The 22,157-nt window shown below is 28.8% G+C and overlaps 3 protein-coding genes across 3 annotated transcripts; 2 read left to right on the forward strand and 1 right to left on the reverse strand.

The window, feature by feature from the left end:
• LOC112773245 (ethylene-responsive transcription factor WIN1) lies at positions 1–1,540 on the reverse strand. The gene is made up of 2 exons (XM_025818320.3): positions 1,120–1,540; positions 1–893 (listed from the first exon to the last, which is right to left on the reverse strand). Exons 1-2 carry the CDS (start codon positions 1,197–1,199, stop codon positions 212–214), a joined length of 762 nt encoding a protein of 253 aa, XP_025674105.1. The 5' UTR covers positions 1,200–1,540; the 3' UTR covers positions 1–211.
• A 5,615-nt stretch (positions 1,541–7,155) lies between these two features.
• Positions 7,156–13,304, forward strand: LOC112773014 (phospholipase D alpha 1-like). The gene is made up of 5 exons (XM_025818053.3): positions 7,156–7,440; positions 8,576–8,641; positions 9,928–11,474; positions 12,329–12,636; positions 12,737–13,304. Exons 1-5 carry the CDS (start codon positions 7,342–7,344, stop codon positions 13,183–13,185), a joined length of 2,469 nt encoding a protein of 822 aa, XP_025673838.1. The 5' UTR covers positions 7,156–7,341; the 3' UTR covers positions 13,186–13,304.
• Positions 13,305–15,481: 2,177 nt separating this feature from the next.
• On the forward strand, positions 15,482–22,041 carry LOC112772504 (phospholipase D alpha 1). Its single transcript, XM_025817471.3, has 6 exons — positions 15,482–15,551; positions 16,502–16,591; positions 17,096–17,170; positions 17,757–18,036; positions 19,058–20,632; positions 21,384–22,041. Exons 2-6 carry the CDS (start codon positions 16,523–16,525, stop codon positions 21,830–21,832), a joined length of 2,448 nt encoding a protein of 815 aa, XP_025673256.1. The 5' UTR covers positions 15,482–15,551; positions 16,502–16,522; the 3' UTR covers positions 21,833–22,041.
• Positions 22,042–22,157: the final 116 nt, after the last annotated feature.

Raw genomic sequence — 22,157 nt, forward strand, 5'->3', positions numbered from 1 at the left:
TAGTTATCCGATATGCCATTATCATCCATCATATTAATCATTTAAAAATAGACACTAATAATACAGCATATATATTATTTTTTTACAAACATACAGAAAACATACAAAATCAAACGACAAAGATTTGAGAAAATGGACATTTATATATATAATTAATATAATAATATATGATGGTATAAATATATATATATATTTAATTAATTAATTAATTTCAAGAACTGTGACATGGAAGGTTCCTTTTCTGATCTTCTTGTTGTTGCTGCTGAGAATTATTATTATTGTTACTTGAAGAACTACCAAATGGATAGTTGTTCCAATTCAGAAGCTCTTCAATCATCTGCATGGCAACCCTGTTCTCTTCTTCAATTCTATTTTCATCATCATTCTCTCCAATAACAACAACATTATTATTATTGTTGTTGTTGTTGCTGCTGCTATTGATGTTGTTATTACTTGGTGAAGATGGGAAAATGACCTTATTACCCTCGTGTTGTTTTTGTTGGTTCTTGCTGCCAAGCTCAACCCTCATGACCCAACTGGAATCGGAGTGTCTTCCGGGGCCCTTTTGCCAGACGCCGATGTGGGAGTTGTCGGCGTCGAGGCGGAGACAAGTGAGGGAAGGAGAAGAAGGATCCTTGCCACAGCACTTCTTGAGCTTTGCACTGAGAAGCTCTGAGAGTGCCTTGGGAGACAAGAAAGAAGAATCATCATTGCAAGAAGAAGAAGAAGTTGTTGTTGTTGCATTGTTATTATGATGATGAGATTGTTGGTTGTTCTTTGTTGAAGGGAAATTGGTCTTGGCATTTTGGCCATTCATCAAAATCGCAGCTTGATCATAAGCCCTTGCTGCTGCTTCTGCTGTCTCAAATGTTCCCAGCCACACCCTTCTCTTCCTAAACAAAATAAAACTCACACAATTATATCATCATTTTAAATAATTTTTCATTGTCGAGACAAGACAAAAGGGGTGTTCAGTACGATAATATTTTGTTTAGAGAAGGAAGAGAGAGTGAGTGAGAATGAATGAAATGTTTTGTAGAGATATATATATATATATATATATATATATATATATATATATATATATATATATATATATATATATAATAAAAGAATTACAGGAGAGGGTGGCGAATCTCTGACACCCAGGAGCCCCACTGGCGCTGCCTCACACCTCTGAACTTCTTTGCCTGTACCATGTTTCAATTCCCTTGATTTTGGTGGAAAAATAAATGAGAGTGAGCTAGAAAGATCGAAATAAATTTATTGAGTATTAAAAAGAAAGAAAGAAAGGAAGAAAGAAGAGAGGAATGGTGGTTGCAGAAGGTAGTGGTGGTAGCTAAAACTATAAAGAAAGAAAGTAAGTACGAATTGAAAAGAGTGGGAGATGAAGGGAGGGAGGGAAGGAAGGGATTGAAGAGAGAGGGGGAATTAAATGCAATGCAAAGTGATGATCGAAATTGTTTATATGGGCTTGTCGGTGGATTGGTCGGAAACAACACTTGCTTTTGAAACAGTCTCACATGCAATTAAGGTTTCACCTGCCTCCCTACTCCTTCACTCATACGTATTAGCTTCTTAATAACTTCACTAAATCACTATTTCAATTTTTTTTATACAAATAAAAAATATTAGTGACAAAATTTAATAAATTAAAAATATTAAGAACAAAAATATATATTATTTTCTGTTTTTATTATTAAGTCTATAAAAGAAATTTTGATTTATTAAGTAGTTTTAGTCTTGAATGGTTACAAACAACATCAACAAAGTTTTTATACCACAACCAAAATTAACTATATGGATAAACAAATCTATTAAACTTGATCACATATTATATTTATTATATTAATTTTTAAACACAGGTTTCTTTTTACTATTTTATATATAATATTTTTGGATTATTTTTTTTTTATTTTTCATTATATATCTATCTTTTATCTGATTCACCGTCTTAATTAAATGTTTTACTGATTTTCACCTCATACATATCAAAATTAACTAAGATAAAATTTTACAATCTTTTCAATAATAAACACTACTCATTTTAAATGATTGACACAGTTAATTCTAGATTAATTGTCTATATAAATAATTTTGGTGGAAGATATTTAAGTATTTTTTATATAAACGTTCAAAGAATTTAAAAATACGATTTAATTCAACTAGGATGATAGCTTTGAAATTATCTAAATTTTAATTTTTTTAAATTGTTGAGTCAATAATTGATTTTGTACTTTATGATAACAAACATAATTAACTATTTTCTATTTTAACTAATCATTACGATGAGCATTATAGGAATTAATAAAAAATGATATCAAGTCAAGTTAGGAAAAACTATTCACAATCAAGACAACAAATAATGCACTCTAAAATCAGATCATATTCATAAGGAGCTACTGCATTCAAACTAGAGGAACAAAGAAGAAAAGATCTTCTCCTTAATGCCAACAACCATAAGCATAATTGGTGCAATAACTAATTTTGTAAAAAAGAAAATTATATCAACCTCGAAGAAGAGTATATCAATATCTATATAAGAAGAACAAAGACAAAGATAAAAAAGAAGGCAACCATTGAAGTAAAATCTCATTTGACATACAAGTCTATTCTTTTATCATATTGAGTGTGTTCTTATTCTCTTGTGTCTAGAATTAAGATCAATTTAAAAGATAAAAAAAAGAGCAAAGAGAAGAGTTCATACAAAAACCAAAATTTAATAAGTGTTTGTGTTCAAAAATGTGTTGGTTAGAGGACACTTGGTTGCGTTAACTAAGTTAGGTTAATACCTAGATGATTTACTAAATTTAAAATAGTTTAAGTGGTTTATAAGAGTGTGAGTCTCTTGACACTAGTGATTTTTATAATTCAATTTGATTATAATAAAAATTCTACTACATTATTGTGGTAGAGATTGAAAATAAATCATTATAATTAAACCAAGATATATCGAGACGTCACTATTTTTTTACTCTCTTTTTTTTCCTGTTTCATTCAATTCTATTTTGTATTTATGAGATAAAACTAGAAATTATCTTCTAAACCAAATTTTTGTATAATTTATTTATTCGAATTTAAAAGCGAATTTTTAATTCAATAATCTCCTCTCCTCAATTTACTTGAGAACTTTCATAAATAAAAATAGAAAGAATGAAACTAGTCTAATTAATCCAATAATACAATCAAATTAATTAATGAGAAATGACAAACACCGAGATATAATTAAACTTCATACATTTTTATTGCAAATCTATTTTATCCAATATTTAAGATTCTGGAAAGTAATTAAATAATAAGTTCGTAACACCATTACTCTTTGTTAGAAACTTTGGCTCAAACTTATCATGTGTTGATGAGTAGGACCAATAATGCTGCCCACAAATAACACAACAACTGTGCCCCAAGATTAAAAAAAAAAGAAAGTATATTGTATGAATTTCTCCCTTAAATTTGCAACCACATGTATGTATATATGTAGAAGCTAGAAATTAAAGTATGTTGTTTGAAAATACGGAAAGTGAAAAAGAGTTTATTTTGAGATCAATAACTTGGAGAATCTACAATCTTACTGGCTGCTTTTTGCTTCCATAATAAATTTAGACCAAAGATGGAGCCATATGAAAATGATAGAAGTCCCTTCCTATCATGTGAGAATTCTAATTAGAAGTGAGAATATTTGCACTTTCTTATCTTGTTAATAAAAGTTGTATTTATGATTTTACCATATCTCTCTCCCTCTCTCTGTCTCTCTCAATATAATATATAAATTAAAGCATTTTATCCTTTTAATTTATATTGTTAGTTGCATGCTTTAATATATCATGTGTAATAATATATATTTAAATAACAAAAAATATAAGAATAATTATTTTCAGTTGGTCAATATTAATTAATTTTTTTTAATTTAAAAAATTATTTTATATGAAGAATTTAAAATTTAAAGTTTATACTTTAAAATTTAAAATTTAAGATAAATAAATAATTTAAAAAGTTACTAATATTGATCGAAGAAATTAGTTCCCTTCCATTACATAAATAACTATCTATAAATTTCATGTGATTAACAAGAAATTGAAATAAAGTTATATTTTGACATAGACGGTTGAATATGTCAAATTAACAATAAATGAATAATGTCAATCAATCTTTTATAAGTGTCATTATTTAACTTAATTACTAATTTTTTAAAGTAAATCAGGTAGTAAAAGTTGTCTAACAAATAAAAATCTCTCTTTTTTGCTTTCTATATCTACCTAATTGCTCTGGCCACTTTTAATTACAAGGTGGGCAATGGATTTTTTTTTTCTTTTTTTAGTTTTTAATTATTAAACAAGCTAATAAGCACATAAGGAAAATTATAGAAAAAGTGAAATATTAAAAATAAATGAGGTTGTGTATCACTTTCACTTAATTAATTATATTATGTCCAACATCATTAGTTAACATGGTCACTTTTTAATTTTTTTCCTCCTCCAAAAAGAAAAAATAATGATGTTTGGTGGTACTTAAAACAGCCTTTAATTTGTTTAACATAATCTTCTTTAATTATCTGTGTGTGACTATGATAATAATAACTTAAAATGCAAATGAAAACAACAAAGAGAGTGAGAGTGTGAGCAATGCATGGAACAAGTCAAGCTAAAAATTCATGGTAGTTGAGTTTTGTTGACTATTTTATTTACACTAATGACAACCACATGTCTCTTATTTATTCAAGGTTTTGCTCTCTCAAATTGATTGGTGGGGCAAAATTATAGACTTTTTTTTTTGGTGTCTAAATTATAGACTTTGATTTAATGTTCATAAATTTTTTAGCCTAGAAGAATTTATTTTGGGAGACAAAGACCCTAATAATATGAATTCATTCTTTACTGTTGTTGAAAATTGAAATAAATTTGATAAAGACGCATGAGACGTAAGGTAGCGTTTGTTTTGAGGTACTGAGACAGAAATTGAGAGGCTGAAATTCAGTATTATAATTGTTGGTTCAGAGATTGGTACTAAAATTTCTGTCTCTGTTTTTAAAATTTCAGTATTTCAGTACTTCCAAAAAATAGGGACACAGATGACTAAAATTTTTAGAGATAGAGACTGAAACTTTAATAACATTTTATACCTAAAATACTCTCATTTCAATTAATTAATTTGAATTTTATTCTTTGTACAAATTAAATTAGAGTTTCATTCTTGTTTTAATTTCTGTCTCCTATTTTGCACCAAACAGAATACTGAGATTTATTTCAATCTCTGTCTTTCAGTCTCTATCTCTCAGTTTCAGTCTTTCCATCTCTGTCTCTCCACCAAACGCTACCTAAAAAAATTGCGTATAGGCAATTATACTAAATAATCTATGTAATAAAAAAAATAAATCGTCTAAATTTCTAAGAGATATGATATTATATTGGTGTGGCTAATGACATTTGTCAAGAATACAAAAATATAAAATATAAAAAACATTTTTATCTTTTCTATAATATTTTCTATTTTATATTCTTAACAAGAGAACACTTAGCAAAATTTGAGTGATTGAGTGTAAGCACATGAATGGAACAATTGACAACAATAGTATATAATGATGATGATGATCATGTTGTTGTTTTAAAATAAATCATAAATTAACAGAGTGCAATTTCGTTAATTGAAATAATGATCATTTATTAACCGCATTAAATTAGTCGAGTGTTAGATAAGTTTGTTGGATTTTAGTAAACTTAAATTTTAGTTTTAGAAATAAAAACGTTTTTGCAAAAAGTGTCAAAGTGATTAACATAATCAAATTCTACGGTATATAATGAGAATTAGAAAGAATTTAGTGTACTTTTTTTAAATGCCTTTTATTATATATATTTATAAAATACGTTTTATTTTTTTTAAATTTAAATTACAGAATTCTTATATTTAATAGTTTAGGAAGAATTTTAATTATTTTAACTTTTAAGAATAACAGTGTTTTAATAGTTTTAGTCGATAATTTTAATTATAATGTATATAATATTAATGAAAATTAATGGTTAAAATAATAAAAACACTAGTATTTTTTTGGGACCTAAAACACCAGTATTTTTATGTATTTGAAAATTTTTTAATAGTTGAATATAATTTGTGGCTAATTTTTTTTATATAGATCAAATATGTGCGTAATATTTTGTTATTAAAAATTTTGGGTGTTCTTTTTATATAGAGTTATTTTTTTAAATTGATATTAATCAAATTTGACTGTTTAATTTGTTTGAGGAGGAAGAATAAATTATAAAGGAGGATCTAATTTTAATTTTTTAATTTTATTTTTAAAAACAGAAGTTGGAGTGCCCGATTTCAATGTTAAAATTTTTTTAATTTTTAAAACAACAATGTTAGGGAATCAAGAGGGTACTAGCAAAAAATTAGCACCTCTATGTGGGTAGTGCTTATACTAGACATTAGGATGTTTCTTTTTTTTGTAAATTGGATGGTTCTGAATTTATTTTTTAATTTATCATGTTTTAGGCATTTGGAGAGGAAAGGAGGATGAAGAGATAGAAGTTAATTGAATCAGTTTTCGTGATTTACGTTGCAATGATACTGAACATATCTTCTCCTAATTTAAATGTGGTAAAATATTTAATAACCAATATTTTAAATCATAAATAAATAAAACTAATTATAATATTTATAATTAATTAAGTTGTTTTATTTTTGGCTGATTTGAAATTAGTTTAATATACTTTTCTTTTTTAAAAATACAGATTAGACGGTCCGATTTGTAATCTTTTATAAAAAATAATTAAAAAATGTAAAAAAATCGGAGGCAACGATTTTTTTTTAATCCACGGCAGTATAAATCACATCTTCTCTCTCATTTTTTTGTGATACATACACTCTTGAAGCATAGAAAAAATAATGAGCGGAAATTTGTGATACAATTATAAAAAAAAAATAAACTTGGATAAGGGATAACCCACATACATACCTTAACAAAATGGGCTCATAGTCCATATTTGAAGTAAGCAAATAATGGTTCGTATAAGCCAAGAAGGGAATCAATTCTGATTTTTTGGTCTCCCAAACACATTTCTCTTTCTTGAAAACAAAACAGTCTTTTGATTCTCTCCTTTATTATTATGTATATGTTCCCCTATATATATGCATCATATTCAACTTATTTCACCTTTTATTTCCATGCCTTTAATTTTACTCAACAAACATTTCCCCACTTTTTCCACCTATTTCCAATAGTCTCATTACACACTTGTTTCAAATATTTTTTTCCCCTTCTTTTCTTCACTTTAATTGCCCTCTATGATTATGATATAGATGATATTATAGATAAAATAGAAGGGGGAAAAGCATAGTGTAAAAATGAAAATGCAGCAGCATCTGCTACATGGGACGCTTAGGGTAACAATATATGAAGCTGATAAGTTGCAAACGGGATGTAATTTGGATTTCTGTGCCAAGGTATCTTCAATTAAACTCTCCAATATATTTAAATAAAAGTTTTGTTTATTAAGGGTGAGAAGGGATTTCGGTCTCCCAAAATTTTAAAAAATTATATTTATATATGAAATATATATTTTGTGATTTAGTGTCTTTATATGTATTATTTTTTATTATAAATTAGATGATCTCAATTGTTTTATTCATTGATATTTTTTATTTAATTAATTTAATATTATATACTCAAATTTTTACACTTTTTAAGTTAGTTTCTACATATTTATCTTTGTATCTATTTTTAAAAAAATTGTTTTCTTTTATAATAATATTAAAATATTAATATGTTTAATATTATTTTATTGTATAAATTATTAATAATGATTTACATCATTATATCTTGATAATTACATTATATATTTTAGATATTTTTTTAAATACATATTATGTCTAAATTAATTTTTGTGTAATGGAAAAATATAATAGAAAAACAATTAAAATATAGTATGAAATTTGGTTCATCTATATTAAAATTTTTGGATTCATCCTTACTTATTAAGGCTATTTCTGATGTAAACTTTTATTTTTCATATAATTTTTTATAATAAATTTATTATAAACCTAAAATTTTTAGTGCAACAATTTTTTTTTACATCTAGCATCTCAGAGAACTTGTTATTGATTAGACCCTTCTAAGAATAAAGTTTTTTAAAATAAAAAGTTGGTAAAATAATAAACTAAGGAGTTATTTATTTTTAAATTAAGATAATAAGACACATATTTTATAAAAATTATAAAATTAATAGTGATTAATTCTTTGTTTTATCACTTTATCAATTTATTCACTTTAGAAAATCTAAATTCATCTTGCTAATAAAAAAAAGGCATTAACTTGATCTTGCAAAAATCTATGTAGTTTTGTTCGCAAAAATTTATGTAATTTCAAGAAGGTTATTAATCAAGGTGAATAGGTGATGTAACATAATTATGATGGAACAATTGCATATAGTTCATATATAATATTTCTCATTTCATAACGTATTATTACATTTTATTATTCACTTATAAACCTATTTAAATCGTAACCCACAATGAAATTTAATCTTGATCCAATATCATAACTCCTGTGATTCTGTTCGAATTTCTTGGTAACAAAAAGGGCACAACACACAAGGGGAAGAGATTCCTAGCCCAAGTCAAAGGATGTCTGCTGTGCAGGCCTGAGGTATATACATCTATCTTACTCATCTTTTTACCTTTGTTTAATGTTTATATACAAGACCAAAGAAAAAAAAATGTTTATATATACATTACATGCATCAATTTTACTATATTATATTTATTTTTGTACTCTACACACACACCAATGACAACATACAATAATAATCGATTGCGTCATTCCATCAATAATTACCTGTATAAAAGTTGTGACGGGAGTGATAGAAGGAGAAACACGATTAATTTGTAATAATTAAAACATCAATTTAATTGATAAAATATTTTTAAAATAAATTTAAAAAATAATTTATTTTTTAGAGGTTAATTTAAATTTTTGTATTCTTGCTACCAATTAAAAAATTCGGGAAAAAAATATAAAATTTCTATTAATAATAAAGTTTAAAATTAAAAATAAAAAGGAAAAATAAGACATATAATGAAGTCTGTAGAAAAGATGGGATGGGAGACTCGAACCCGTAATCTCTTAATTGAATATGGAGAGACTATGCTATTTGAGATATAATTTAATAGAAAATTTGTACCTATAAAAATTTAGGAAAGTATACTATATCTTTAACTTACATTCATGTTGAAATGAATTTTTGTTTTTTTTTTAACTATGTTATATGTTAAAAATAATTATTCACTAAATTAGCTATATGTTGAATATATGTCAAAATAAAAAATATAAATTAAAAAGAATACAAAATAGAAAAAATTTTGGGCCAATACTTTTTAGTACTTTTTATTATTATTTAACTAGCACAAACATTAAATTATCTTTAATAAATAAATTTTATTAATTTATATGTGCAAACTCTAAAAAACATGAATGTAAACGCTATTGATTTATATATGTTAAATTCTAGTAAATATATGGAAAAATTATATATTTTTTATATACAAAATATTTATAAATATGGGTGCAAATTATTATTGAATAAATATTAACAAAAAATAATAATATTTGTTGGTAATGTAATATTATTTTATAAAATAATACATATATTTAATTCTTTATACATATTAGCTAATTTAGTGGGTGGCATATTATTTTAATGGATTATGTTACATGTACCTCAAATCAGTCACCAAAGTTAGTCACTAGTCTAAAATATATACCAGAATATAAATATACGATGAAAATAAATTAAATTACACATGTATAAATACATGTGTGGCTAATTTTAGTAACTGATTTTAGTATACTAATAATATTTTTGTATCTTAATTTTTTATATTTTTGTGATAATTCACTGTCTTGAACATGCACGTGAAATGATGATGAAAAAGATTGTTGGAAGGAGACTATACGCAACAGTTGATCTAGACAAAGCAAGAGTTGGAAGAACAAGAATGATAGGAAACCAACCTTCACACCCTAAATGGAATGAAACATTTCAAATTTACTGCGCTCACACCATCTCTCAAATTGTCTTCACCGTCAAAGATGGCAATCCAATCGGCGCAACTCTCATCGGAAGAGCCTTCATTCACTCCAAAGAACTCCTTCAAGGCCACATTGTTAGCCGATGGCTCGAGATTCTCGACGACCAAGACCGTCTCCCAGTTCACGGCGCTCGAATTCATGTAAGCGTTCAATTCTTCCCTGTAACTGACTACTCCACCGGGATAACGCCGTCGTTTAACGGCGTTCCTAGAACATTCTTCAACATGAGAAAAGGTTGTAAGGTTACACTATACCAAGACGCTCACGTTCTTCGTGGCGCACTACCTTGGATTCCGTTAACCGTAGGGAGATACTATGATGAGCCTCCACGGTGTTGGGAAGATATTTACAATGCTATCAGGAATGCGAATCATTTGATTTACATAACCGGTTGGTCGGTTTATACCGAGATAACGTTGGTTAGGGACAAAACGACAGGACCTAGTGTCGTTACGCTTGGGGAGCTTCTTAAGGACAAAGCGGATGAGGGTGTTCGAGTTCTTATGCTTGTTTGGGACGATAGATCTTCCGTGCCGCAGTTTAAGAAAGATGGGTTAATGGGAACCCATGATCAAGAAACAGAACAGTATTTTAGGAATACTAAGGTGAAATGTTTTCTTTGTCCGCGAAATCCTGATGATGGAAGAACCATTGTTCAGGGGATTCAGACCTCAGCAATGTTCACCCATCATCAGAAAAGCGTGGTTGTTGATGGTAATGTCGAAGGGAATACTAAAAGAGGGATCGTAAGTTTTATTGGCGGGATTGATCTTTGTGATGGAAGATATGATACTCAAGATCACCCTTTGTTTTCGAGTCTAAATACTGTCCACCGTGATGACTTCCATCAACCGAATTTCCCCGGCGCTTCGATCAAGAAAGGCGGCCCGAGGGAGCCGTGGCATGACGTGCATTGCAAGTTAGAAGGACCGGTTGCTTGGGATGTGTTGTACAATTTTGAACAGAGGTGGGAGAAGCAAGTTGGGAAGAATCAAAACCTGTTATTCACACTTGATGAGCTTGATCAAATTGTTGTGCATCCAAGTGAGGCTGCTGCTACATTGGAAGAAGACAGGGATTGTTGGAATGTTCAGTTGTTTAGGTCGATCGATGGCGGCGCAGTTTATGGATTCCCACAAAACCCTGAAGAAGTTGCTGAATTAGGCCTTGTTAGTGGGAAAGACAATGTGATAGATAGAAGCATTCAAGATGCATACATTCATGCGATTCGGCGTGCCAAGGATTTCATCTACATTGAGAATCAGTACTTCCTAGGGAGTTCATATGGTTGGAAATCATCTGATATACGAGTTGAGGATATTAATGCCTTGCATCTTATACCAAAGGAGCTTTCACTCAAGATTTGTAACAGCATTGAAGCAGGACAAAGGTATGTATCAAATATTACCTTCTTAAATTTTGATGACTTTAATTTCTTTTCCTTTTTTTTTATAGTTATAAAATATGAGTAAACATTTACATTATTGGTTTCTAAGAAATTTCATGAGTTCAGACTCTGGTTTTTGAGAATAATAGGTTGTATTAAAAAGGTCAACCTGATTTTAATTGCACCAAGATAATCCTTCATTCTTTTTTCGTTGAGTTATTTCTCACGTCATGAGTAATCTGGCACATTTTTTTCGTGCTGGACTAAACGAAATAATATCGCTTTAGTTTTAACGTTAAATGTTTGAGAAACGATTTTGTTTAATCTTAATGATCATACATTTTTTGGGGAGTATAAGACGTTTTGTGAATCATTAATAATTTATCAAACATTTAGCGTCAAAACTAAAGTAATGTTATTTTATTTAGTCTAATATAAAAAGGATATAGGTCAGGTCATTTATAGTAACTTGATGGAAACGGAGAGGAGCTCAACATGATGCAATTTTTTCAATATCAAAAACTTTTATTGTACAATTGGAATTTTAAAAATTTTTTTTGTACAAATGGTCAATTTTAGAGATCACTTTGGAGTTTAACTTAAAATTTCATATTACATATAAGTGTGTGTTATAGTACTTAAAAGTTATTGTCTAATTACCAAAAAAAATTTAAATAATTAATTTTAAATTTAAAAGTATAAAAATAAAAAATTTTTAAATATTTAAAATTTACGTAAAAAATAAATTAAGTAAAAATTAGACATCAAACAAAAGACAACATCAAACCGGCCTACAAATGTATTTGCATATTGGTATCATATTATAGTATTGATAATTTGTGTAATGATGGACATAGGTTTGTTGTGTATGTTGTGATTCCGATGTGGCCGGAAGGTGTGCCTGAAAGTGCTTCAGTTCAGGCAATTTTGGACTGGCAGAGAAGGACTATGGAGATGATGTATAGTGACATTGCTGAGTCCATAGAGAAGAAGGGGATTGAAGCACATCCTAGGGATTATTTGACATTTTTTTGCCTTGGGAAGAGGGAGCCTAAGATGGAAGGTGAATATGTTCCTACACAACAACCTGAACCTGATAGTGACTATATAAGAGCGCAGAATGCTAGGAGGTTCATGATCTATGTTCATTCCAAGATGATGATAGGTAAGAATTATACATACTCATTCTCACTTATTGTAACACTAAATGTCCAATTTGAAAGCAACGAACATTGATGATGTGTTTTCTTTGTGATTCCTCAAAGTGGATGATGAATACATAATAATTGGTTCAGCCAACATAAACCAAAGATCAATGGATGGGGGAAGAGACACAGAGATAGCAATGGGAGCATTCCAACCACACCAAAGAGTGCCACGTGGCACCAAACCAGAGGGCCACGTGCATGCATTCAGAAGAGCCCTATGGTACGAACACCTAGGGGACCCACTTGCACTGGACGAGGTTTTCAACCGACCAGAGAGTGAGGAGTGTGTGAAGCTTGTGAACCATCTTGCTAAGAAGAATTGGGATTTGTACACTCAAGATGAGTTTGATGTTAACACACCACTTCATCACTTGTTGCAGTACCCTGTACACGTGGCAAGTGATGGTACCATAACAACGTTGCCTGGCTTTGAATGTTTTCCGGATACTAAGGCCCATGTTCTTGGATCAAAATCTGAGTACCTTCCTCCAATACTCACCACCTAGGAGCTAGCAACATTGCTTGCTGGGGACATTATAATGTGTCACATTTTATGTGTATATATAATTTGGCAATGTGTTAATTATTTATATTCATTCTTATTTCAGTATTGAGTTAGCCTGTTATATATGTGTTTTCAATTATGTTAAGCATATATAAAAAGAAGGAAAAGTATATGGAACCAATATATCAGCTAAAAAGTAAACAACTTAATTAATTTATAATTATATTTAATTAATTTTATTTATTTTTAATTTATAATATTTGATATTAATTGCTTCTCACTCCAAATTAAAATTTTGAACGATACGTTGGAGAAATAGGGGCGGGGATCACGGAACTTCTAACAATCCCGATTCTTAGTATATAAAAAAATTTATAAAATATATAAAAGAACATCCATTTAGTATGAAAAAGAAACATTTTGATACCTAGTAAAAGAAACATCCTAATGCCTAACATAAGCATCATTCACATAGAGGTTTTGGATTCACCTAGAAACATTTGGCTGGTTTTTTGCTGGTACCCTCTTGGTTCCCTAGCATTATTGATAAAAAAATATCTATTAACTAAGAAAAAGTATAAGGTACCAATATATTGTTTGTCAACTTATTACCAATAATAATTAATTATTATATTTTAAACACATATATAAAGAGACACATTCAAAAAATATATCTATAAAGACACTTCTATTAAACACAACTATAAAAAAGATATTTTTATTAGACACTTCTACAAAGACATTTCCATTAAATACAGTTATAAATAAGAGTTGGTAGAAGTTGACAAAAATATTGGTAACGTAACGAGATTGATTAATTAATTATTGTGTATAAAAATATATATTTAATATTTTATAAAATTTTATTATGTATCTACTGTAAATAAGTTTTATTATTAGTCTATTATAAGCTTAATTATTTTATTATAATAGATTTAATTATGAGTAGTGTTAGAGACTCCGTATATTTTATGATTTTTAGTCATTTAATTAGTCATTATTTATATTTTTATACATCAATCTAAAGAAAGTCCAATACAATTAGTAGTGTATGATTATATACTTTTTTTTTATTGGTTAAATGCTAGTTAGATTTTGATTAAAATGTTGGCTTTTTGGATTTTTTTTTAATTATTTTAGTGACTAATTAGTACATATGCAATATTTTTATTTTTTTATTATTAGATAAGTTTAAATTTATTATAGGAGAATTTTACATTAACCTCCAATGATAAATAAAATGTGTGAAAAATCGATAGCCAAAAATAAAATTATACAAGATATATTTCTATGTTTCAACAAGGTAGATAGATATTAATATTTTTTTTTGTGACTGGATAGGTATTAATTTGAAACTGTGTTTTATATTTTAAGAAGGGACTAATTTATTTTAGAGTATATTTTTTGAAGACTTAATTATTTTATAATAAAATTAGATTAAAAAGGATAAAAATATCAATTTGTCTAATGGAAATAATTTTTAAAATCTATAAAAAATCATAATATTTTATCTAAAATTCTTTGATAACCAATTTGAATATTTACTCAAAAATTTTTATATGACTACTAATTAAGCCCGCCATAGTTTAATTAGTATAGTTAGTTTTCTATATGTTTTATTTAAGTTGAATATAAAGTAGGAAAAGTATAGGGTACCAATATATTATTTGTCAATTTATTGTCAATAAGAATTAATTATTATATTTTAAACACATATATAAAGAGACACATCCAGAAAATATATCTAAAAAGATACTTCTATTAAATACAGTCATAAAAAATATATTTTTATTACATACATCCACAAAGACACTTTTATTAAACATAATTATAAATAAGAGTTGGCAGAAATGTTGTTGATAACGTAACAGGATTGTATAAAGTATTATTGCTTTCGACTTTTATTCTCTTACCCTACCTACCTCGGTATACCTCCCAGGTATAAACATTTTAAAAGTTTGGGGGATAAATGGTATATAGGAAACAAAGTGTGGATAAATTAAATGAAAAAATAATGCAAAGATTTCTCTTTTCCAAGTAGGCATATCCTTTACCAAAGTTCTACTTCAAAGTTACAACAAAAATCTTCATAACATTGTGGACTTCCTCAAAATTAAAGTGATAGAAGATTCTATAGAAACTTAGGCATCTCCCTTGTAATAGAATACACCTTTCTTGAAATCTAAGGGGAGAATTTATTCAACAACTTGAGTTTTCCATATACACATCCATATATCTCTTACTTGTGAATTAAGACAAAACGTGTATCTGATTCTTCCTCTATACATATAAATATAAATGTACCTATCTAAATTAAACCATGTAGCTTCATCAACATTTCCCCAACATTAGCCTTATCTTCATTCTGTAAGTACTCTCAGCACAAAAATTTTCCTTTTTTATTATCACCACCCCATCATTGATTCTAATTAATTATCTTTTCGATAGGAGGAAGTATGGAGTATATGTATAATGTGTACAATAAGAGTGTAGGAATGTTCAATTCAGTAGGATATCAGATGTTTATTATCCCTGGTATTCGGATGGTTATTCTGAATAGTATGAGTATGTATTGTGTTTGAGAAATTAGTAGTATTTTATCCTGGATATTCATTTTTTAACTCATATTGGGCCAAATAAATAGCCCATTTTACACATTGTACAAATACTCCATTGACTCTCTAGCGAAATTCTTTCGATAATATTAGAAAGACAAAAAAAAAAGAGTTCAATAAATAGTTTAAATTTATCTTATTTAATATTTTTTTATTATAAAATGCATTAAATAAAGTCGAAAATAATAAGTTTTGACAATTTTTGGATAAAAATTTTTGTTTTCTAAAAGTTTTTACTATCTTATTCATATAGCCAACTCTTACCTAGTAGAAAAATTCATAGGAATATTTGTTAATTATTATTTAGTAAAGTTTTACTTTATCTATTTTAGACTATAAGCATGGATTATTATTATTTTTTACCCTTTAAAATGTTCAATTTAGTGTCAGAATTATATGCTATGATTTAATTTAATTACTTTTCAAGATTGTAGTGAGGAACTAAAAAATTAAATCACAAAATGTAACCTCAAAACTAATTAAATTAAATTATACTTATAATCTGAAAAATGAAATTGGACATCTACTGGCATGTGCAGCCAACTTTACCAAAATGAAGAATAATGCAGGACTAGTTGTTATTGTTGTCAAATTATTATCACATGTCATTAATTGATTCCAGTTATTTCATAGTATTATGCTGAGAAAACTCAATATATCTTTGAATCTTTTTATTCATATTCCTCATTTTTTTTTAAACAGCAAAAGCGTGGTAAAAAAAACATGGTGCATTTGCTGCATGGGAAGCTAGATGTGAGTATATATGAGATTGACAAGCTGCAAAATCCTAAGGTGACTCAATTTGTTTCCTTTTTTCTTTCTTTTACTTCTAATCTTAAATCATTCTAACTAGAGATTTTTTTTTTCTTTTCTTTGGATATTTAAATTGATAAACAGTGAACTCTTTAGAATGTATTTGTGTATTATGTATAAATTTATGTGTTGTTTCAAATACTTTTAATGTATATTTTGTATTTCAACGTATATTATACACAGATGATTGATTTAGTGACTAATTTTTTATATATACGTGTGATCTTTAGTAGTGTTACATATATAAAAAATTTGACTTATTTTTTCATATTTGTTTCAATTAGGCTGTTTAGGAATCATAAGTTTTTCTTGTAAAGGAGCATGCTTCTATGATAATTATTACAATGCTTTTCAAAATATAATAATTAATTACCACTAGACACAAGATTTAATTTCCATTCTATAGAAAGTAATTAACATTTCTGAATTCTTCTTATTGTTCTGTTTCTGTTTATTCATGCTTCTAAAAATTTTGGAACCAAGGGCATAAGTGCAAACCTGGGGAAGAAATGTCTTACCCAACTCAGGAACATTTTTCTCTGCCATTGTCAACCAGAGGTATCTTAACATTATTCACTTGTATATCTCTTTTCTTTCAAGATATTTGATATTTCATTTTCATTTGTATGATTTATATATTTGAAAATGAGTATTTATTGACATTCCACCTAATTTAAAGGTGAAAAATGAGAATTTGGATGTTAGAATTGAATTTACCAAAAATCTAACGATGACAAAATGAGTGTTAACACGACATATAAAATGTTCACTACAAGAAAATTTAATTTTACCAACGACCTTACCGATGGTGATTAATGAAGGCGTCGGTAATTGTTGGTAAAAATGTCTGCATAAATCGATGACGGCGTGAACCGTTGGTAATATTAAAATAATTATAATAGTGACAGTATAAACCTTCAGTAATAACAGTGTTATAAAAAAATTAATTTATATGTTTAAAATACTAGACAAACCATAAACATAATAAGTCTTCTAGCTCATATTTATACACATAATAAATATGTTTGTGAATCCACTTTTATTTTTATTTTCCAAGCAACACAGTTCATTTTCTTCATTCATGTGCATTAGAATTCACCTTCAAAAGTTATTGTTCTCAACATGTGAATATATTATCATGCAGGTTCTTCCATTGGGTCTATATGCAACAGTTGATTTAGATAAGGCAAGGGTTGGGAGAACAAGAATGATAGATGATCAACCAACAAATCCACATTGGAATGAGAAGTTTCACATATATTGTGCACACTTGATCTCACACATTATATTCACTGTCAAACAAGATAACCCTATTGGGGCAACCCTAATTGGAAGAGCTTATGTCCCAGTTGAACAACTCATTAATGGCAACATTGTTGATACTTGGGCTGAAATACTTGATGAACAACATCATTCTATACAAGGTTATACATCACTTAGTCTTTGATTTAATTTGTTCTTGGTTTTTTAAAAATTGAATTCTGTTTAGGTTTTGGGTAAACCAATAAAAATGCACTTGAATTTTGTTATCGACAAAAATGCTCTCAGAAAATTTTAAAACACGACAAAAATGTGTTAAATATGTATTCTCAAAAAATGCTTTAAAAATTGAATTTTGATGTTTTTTGCAAGTAGATTAAAAAATGAGATATTTTTATTTTTAAAATTTGGTTAATTTTCGCTAAGTATATATTTTTTGTGGTTTTTTGTCAACAACTAATAATACTTTTAAAAAATAAAAAAAAATTATAAAGATCAAAATTTCATCCGATTTTTTGTGTGTATTTTTTAAATAGTTATCTAAATATTTCTATAAAATTTTGGATCTAATACATAAACGGTTTATCAAATACAAAAGTTGTTTGTCACTTACTTTTTTTGGGTATTTTTCTTGCGTTTTTTAATTTTTTGAGGACATTTTTATCGATAATAAAATTCGAGTGTATTTTTGTCAACAATAAAATTATTCGGCTGCATTTTTTATAGTTTACTCATTAGGATTTGTTCAAAATTAAGGTTGTTCCTGACTTGCTTTTTTAATTAGTACTATCAAATTTAAATTATATCTGTGATTACAATGTGTCTTTATGTAATAAAAAACATAAAATTTTTACTTTTCCAATAATTGATTTTGGAAGACTATATTTAATTCTGACATGAGGCACAGAGGCAGAAGAATTTAAACCAAAGAGATTCGAGAAATCCTATAGAATTGAGTTTGGTTCTTTTGGCACTTCCCTCCTTCTATTCTCTTTAAACTGTTTGCTACATCTTTGAATTGTTACTATATATTAATGTAAATTATATTCAAATGCAGAGATATAATAGTTGAAATGAAGTTATTTTGTTATAACAGAACATTCTTATATATTCTGTAACATAAATGGTAGTTAATACAATTAATGAACTAATTCATTCCTTCAACAAATGCAAATGCAAATGCAGGTGGGTCTAAAATCCATGTTAGAATTCAATACTTTGATGTCAAGAATGATTCAAATTGGTCTCAAGGACTAAAGAGTCCACAGTTTCAAGGAGTTCCACACACCTTCTTCAACCAAAAATCTGGCTGCAAAGTTACTCTCTACCAAGATGCACATGTCCAGGACAATTTTTCGCGGCCGATGGCGCCATCCGAAAGAAAATTCTATGAGCCTGCAAGATGCTGGAAAGATATCTACAATGCAATAATTGATGCTAAGCATTTCATTTACATAACTGGTTGGTCTGTTTACACTGAGATAAGTTTGGTTAGGGATCAAAACCAAAGGAATTCAAGTATCAAACTTGGTGAGCTTCTTAAAAAGAAAGCAAATGAAGGTGTCAAGGTTCTAATGCTTGTTTGGGATGATAGAACTTCTGTTCCGGATTTCAAGAAAGATGGTTTGATGGCAACACATGATCAAGAAACAGAACAGTACTTTAAGGACACAGATGTTCATTGCATCTTGTGTCCGAGGAATCCGGACGATGGAAGAAGCATTGTTCAAGGTTTTGAGATTTCAACAATGTTCACTCATCATCAGAAGAGTGTGATTCTTGATGGCCAAGTTGAGGGAGAATCGAAGAAGCGAAGTGTAGTGAGTTTCATTGGTGGAATTGATCTATGTGATGGAAGATATGATACTCAGGAACATCCTCTGTTTTCCACTTTGAACAATGTCCACCATGATGATTTCCATCAGCCGAATTTCCCCGGCGCTTCCATAAAGAAAGGCGGTCCGAGAGAGCCGTGGCATGACATTCATTGCAAGCTAGAAGGGCCGGTAGCATGGGATGTTATGCACAATTTTCAGCAGAGGTGGGAGAAGCAAGTTGGGAAGATTCTCCTATTCTCTTCTAGCATGCTAGATGATTTTCTTGTGCCTCAAGCAACCTCGGCGAAGTTCAATGATGAAGAGGGTTGGAATGTTCAAGTGTTTAGGTCTATTGATGGTGGTGCTGCTTCAGGATTCCCTGAAGATCCAGAGGAAGCTTGTGAAAGAGGACTTGTTAGTGGAAAAGATAACATCATTGATAGAAGCATTCAAGATGCATACATCAACGCGATTCGTCGAGCGAAGAATTTCATCTACATTGAGAATCAGTACTTTCTAGGGAGTTCATATGGTTGGAAATCATCTGACATAAAAGTTGAGGATATTAATGCTTTGCATCTTATACCAAAAGAACTTTCTCTAAAGATTGTTAGCAAGATTGAAGCAGGGGAGAGGTTTTCAGTCTATGTTGTGATTCCAATGTGGCCGGAAGGAGTGCCGGAGAGTGGCTCGGTTCAAGCAATATTGGATTGGCAGAGGAGGACAATGGAGATGATGTATGCTGATATTGCTGAAGCCATTAGAAGGAAGAGAATTAAAGCACATCCTAGGGACTACTTGACATTCTTCTGCCTTGGAAACCGCGAGGCGAGGCGAGCCGGCGAGTATTCGCCGGCTGAGGCACCTGAGCCTGGCAGTGATTATAGTAGAGCACAAAAGGCCAGGAGATTCATGATCTATGTTCATGCCAAGATGATGATAGGTAACACATTCAAAAATCTCTTTCTATTTGTTTTCCCTCATGTTTTCAAGTGTCTACTATTCCAACTTTTTCTGCCTTTTGCTGATTTATAATGCTCCCTATTTGATTTTGCTCTTTGTTGTTTGCTTTGCTTTTATTTTTTAAATTCACTAATACATGTTGTCCTTTAGACTGCGTTTGTTTTTGAGAACAGGATAAGACAAGACATAAAAGATAGAGACAAAAAATATAATAATAAAAAATTAACAAAAATAACGAAAGAAAAAATAAAAAATAAGTTGTGTCCGTATGTATTAAAAATGAGATTGAATGGATTGGAGCGTGAACGTTTGTATATAGGTAGTCTAACAATATTGAATTGAATATATTCTACTATATTAGAATTGAAATTGAGTAGGTTTAAAAGTTAAAAAGATTTCGCACTTATAAATTATCTAAAAATCTTATCCTTAAGCGATGTGAGAGTATAGCCAGAAATTAAATATTTGAATATTTAATATTATTTTTTAAAAGTAGAGGTATTAGTACACAAAATTCAGATGTGTATAAAAAATAAATACAATCTAGGTATGGAAACTAAGAATTAAGATTTTGAAGTAAAAATCACATCAAAATCTAAGAACAATAAAATTATTGTCCATATGGTGTATGAAGATTTAGGGTACAAAAATAGTTTCTGTTCTCCTATAGTTATATCCTTGTTTTTGTGATAATGATGAGGATTCATTCTTGCAACTTTTGCATGATGCAGTTGATGATGAATACATAATCATTGGTTCAGCAAACATAAACCAAAGATCAATGGATGGTGCAAGAGACAGTGAAATTGCAATGGGTGCATTCCAACCATACCACTTAGCATCAAATAATAAGCAACCAAAGGGTCAAATCTATGGTTTCAGGCTTTCATTATGGCATGAACATCTTGGTGACACAAAAGACAAAAGAATCTTGTTAGACAATCCAGAGAGTTTGGAATGCATCAAGCTTGTGAACAATCTTGCTGACACAAATTGGGACATATATTCAAAGGAGAATTTTGATGAGAAAAGACCCTTTCACCATCTCATGAAGTACCCTATTGAGGTATCCAACAATGGAACCATAACAACACTTCAAGGGTTTGAACATTTTCCTGATACCAATGCTAAGATTCTTGGTACCAAATCAGATTACCTTCCACCAATTCTCACCACCTAACTAGTACTAGTGTCATTACTTATTTTTCTTTAATTAACTAATTATTATCATGGTGTGATTATGTTTAGAAAGTTAAACAATGCAATTAATTACTTGTGTATCTATGTACATACATGATTGATGATTGATTATTTGATTTATTGTTGTATCTTTGTAATGTATTGTGTTGAAACTTGTATATAAGAATCTCTCACTATATTTTTACCAAATGGTAGAAGTTAATTTCTATTCCGAATAACAATATAACACAATTTTAAAATAAAAATTAAGAGTCAAAGTTAAGTGGTAAATCATATTAAAATTATTTAAGAATGATAAAGTGACT

The sequence above is a fragment of the Arachis hypogaea genome, chromosome 18 (assembly GCF_003086295.3).
Source record: "Arachis hypogaea cultivar Tifrunner chromosome 18, arahy.Tifrunner.gnm2.J5K5, whole genome shotgun sequence".
Lineage (NCBI taxonomy): Eukaryota > Viridiplantae > Streptophyta > Magnoliopsida > Fabales > Fabaceae > Arachis > Arachis hypogaea.

Coding starts and splice junctions, on each gene's coding strand:
- LOC112773245 (XM_025818320.3), bottom strand. CDS start 1,199: ATGGTACAGGCAAAGAAGTTCAGAGGTGTGAGGCAGCGCCAGTGGGGC. Junction 894..1,119: donor GAGATTCGCCACCCTCTCCT/GTAATTCTTTTA, acceptor TATTTTGTTTAG/GAAGAGAAGGGTGTGGCTGG.
- LOC112773014 (XM_025818053.3), top strand. CDS start 7,342: ATGAAAATGCAGCAGCATCTGCTACATGGGACGCTTAGGGTAACAATA. Junction 7,441..8,575: donor ATTTGGATTTCTGTGCCAAG/GTATCTTCAATT, acceptor GGTAACAAAAAG/GGCACAACACACAAGGGGAA. Junction 12,637..12,736: donor TCATTCCAAGATGATGATAG/GTAAGAATTATA, acceptor GATTCCTCAAAG/TGGATGATGAATACATAATA.
- LOC112772504 (XM_025817471.3), top strand. CDS start 16,523: ATGGTGCATTTGCTGCATGGGAAGCTAGATGTGAGTATATATGAGATT. Junction 17,171..17,756: donor TCTGCCATTGTCAACCAGAG/GTATCTTAACAT, acceptor ATTATCATGCAG/GTTCTTCCATTGGGTCTATA. Junction 18,037..19,057: donor ACAACATCATTCTATACAAG/GTTATACATCAC, acceptor ATGCAAATGCAG/GTGGGTCTAAAATCCATGTT.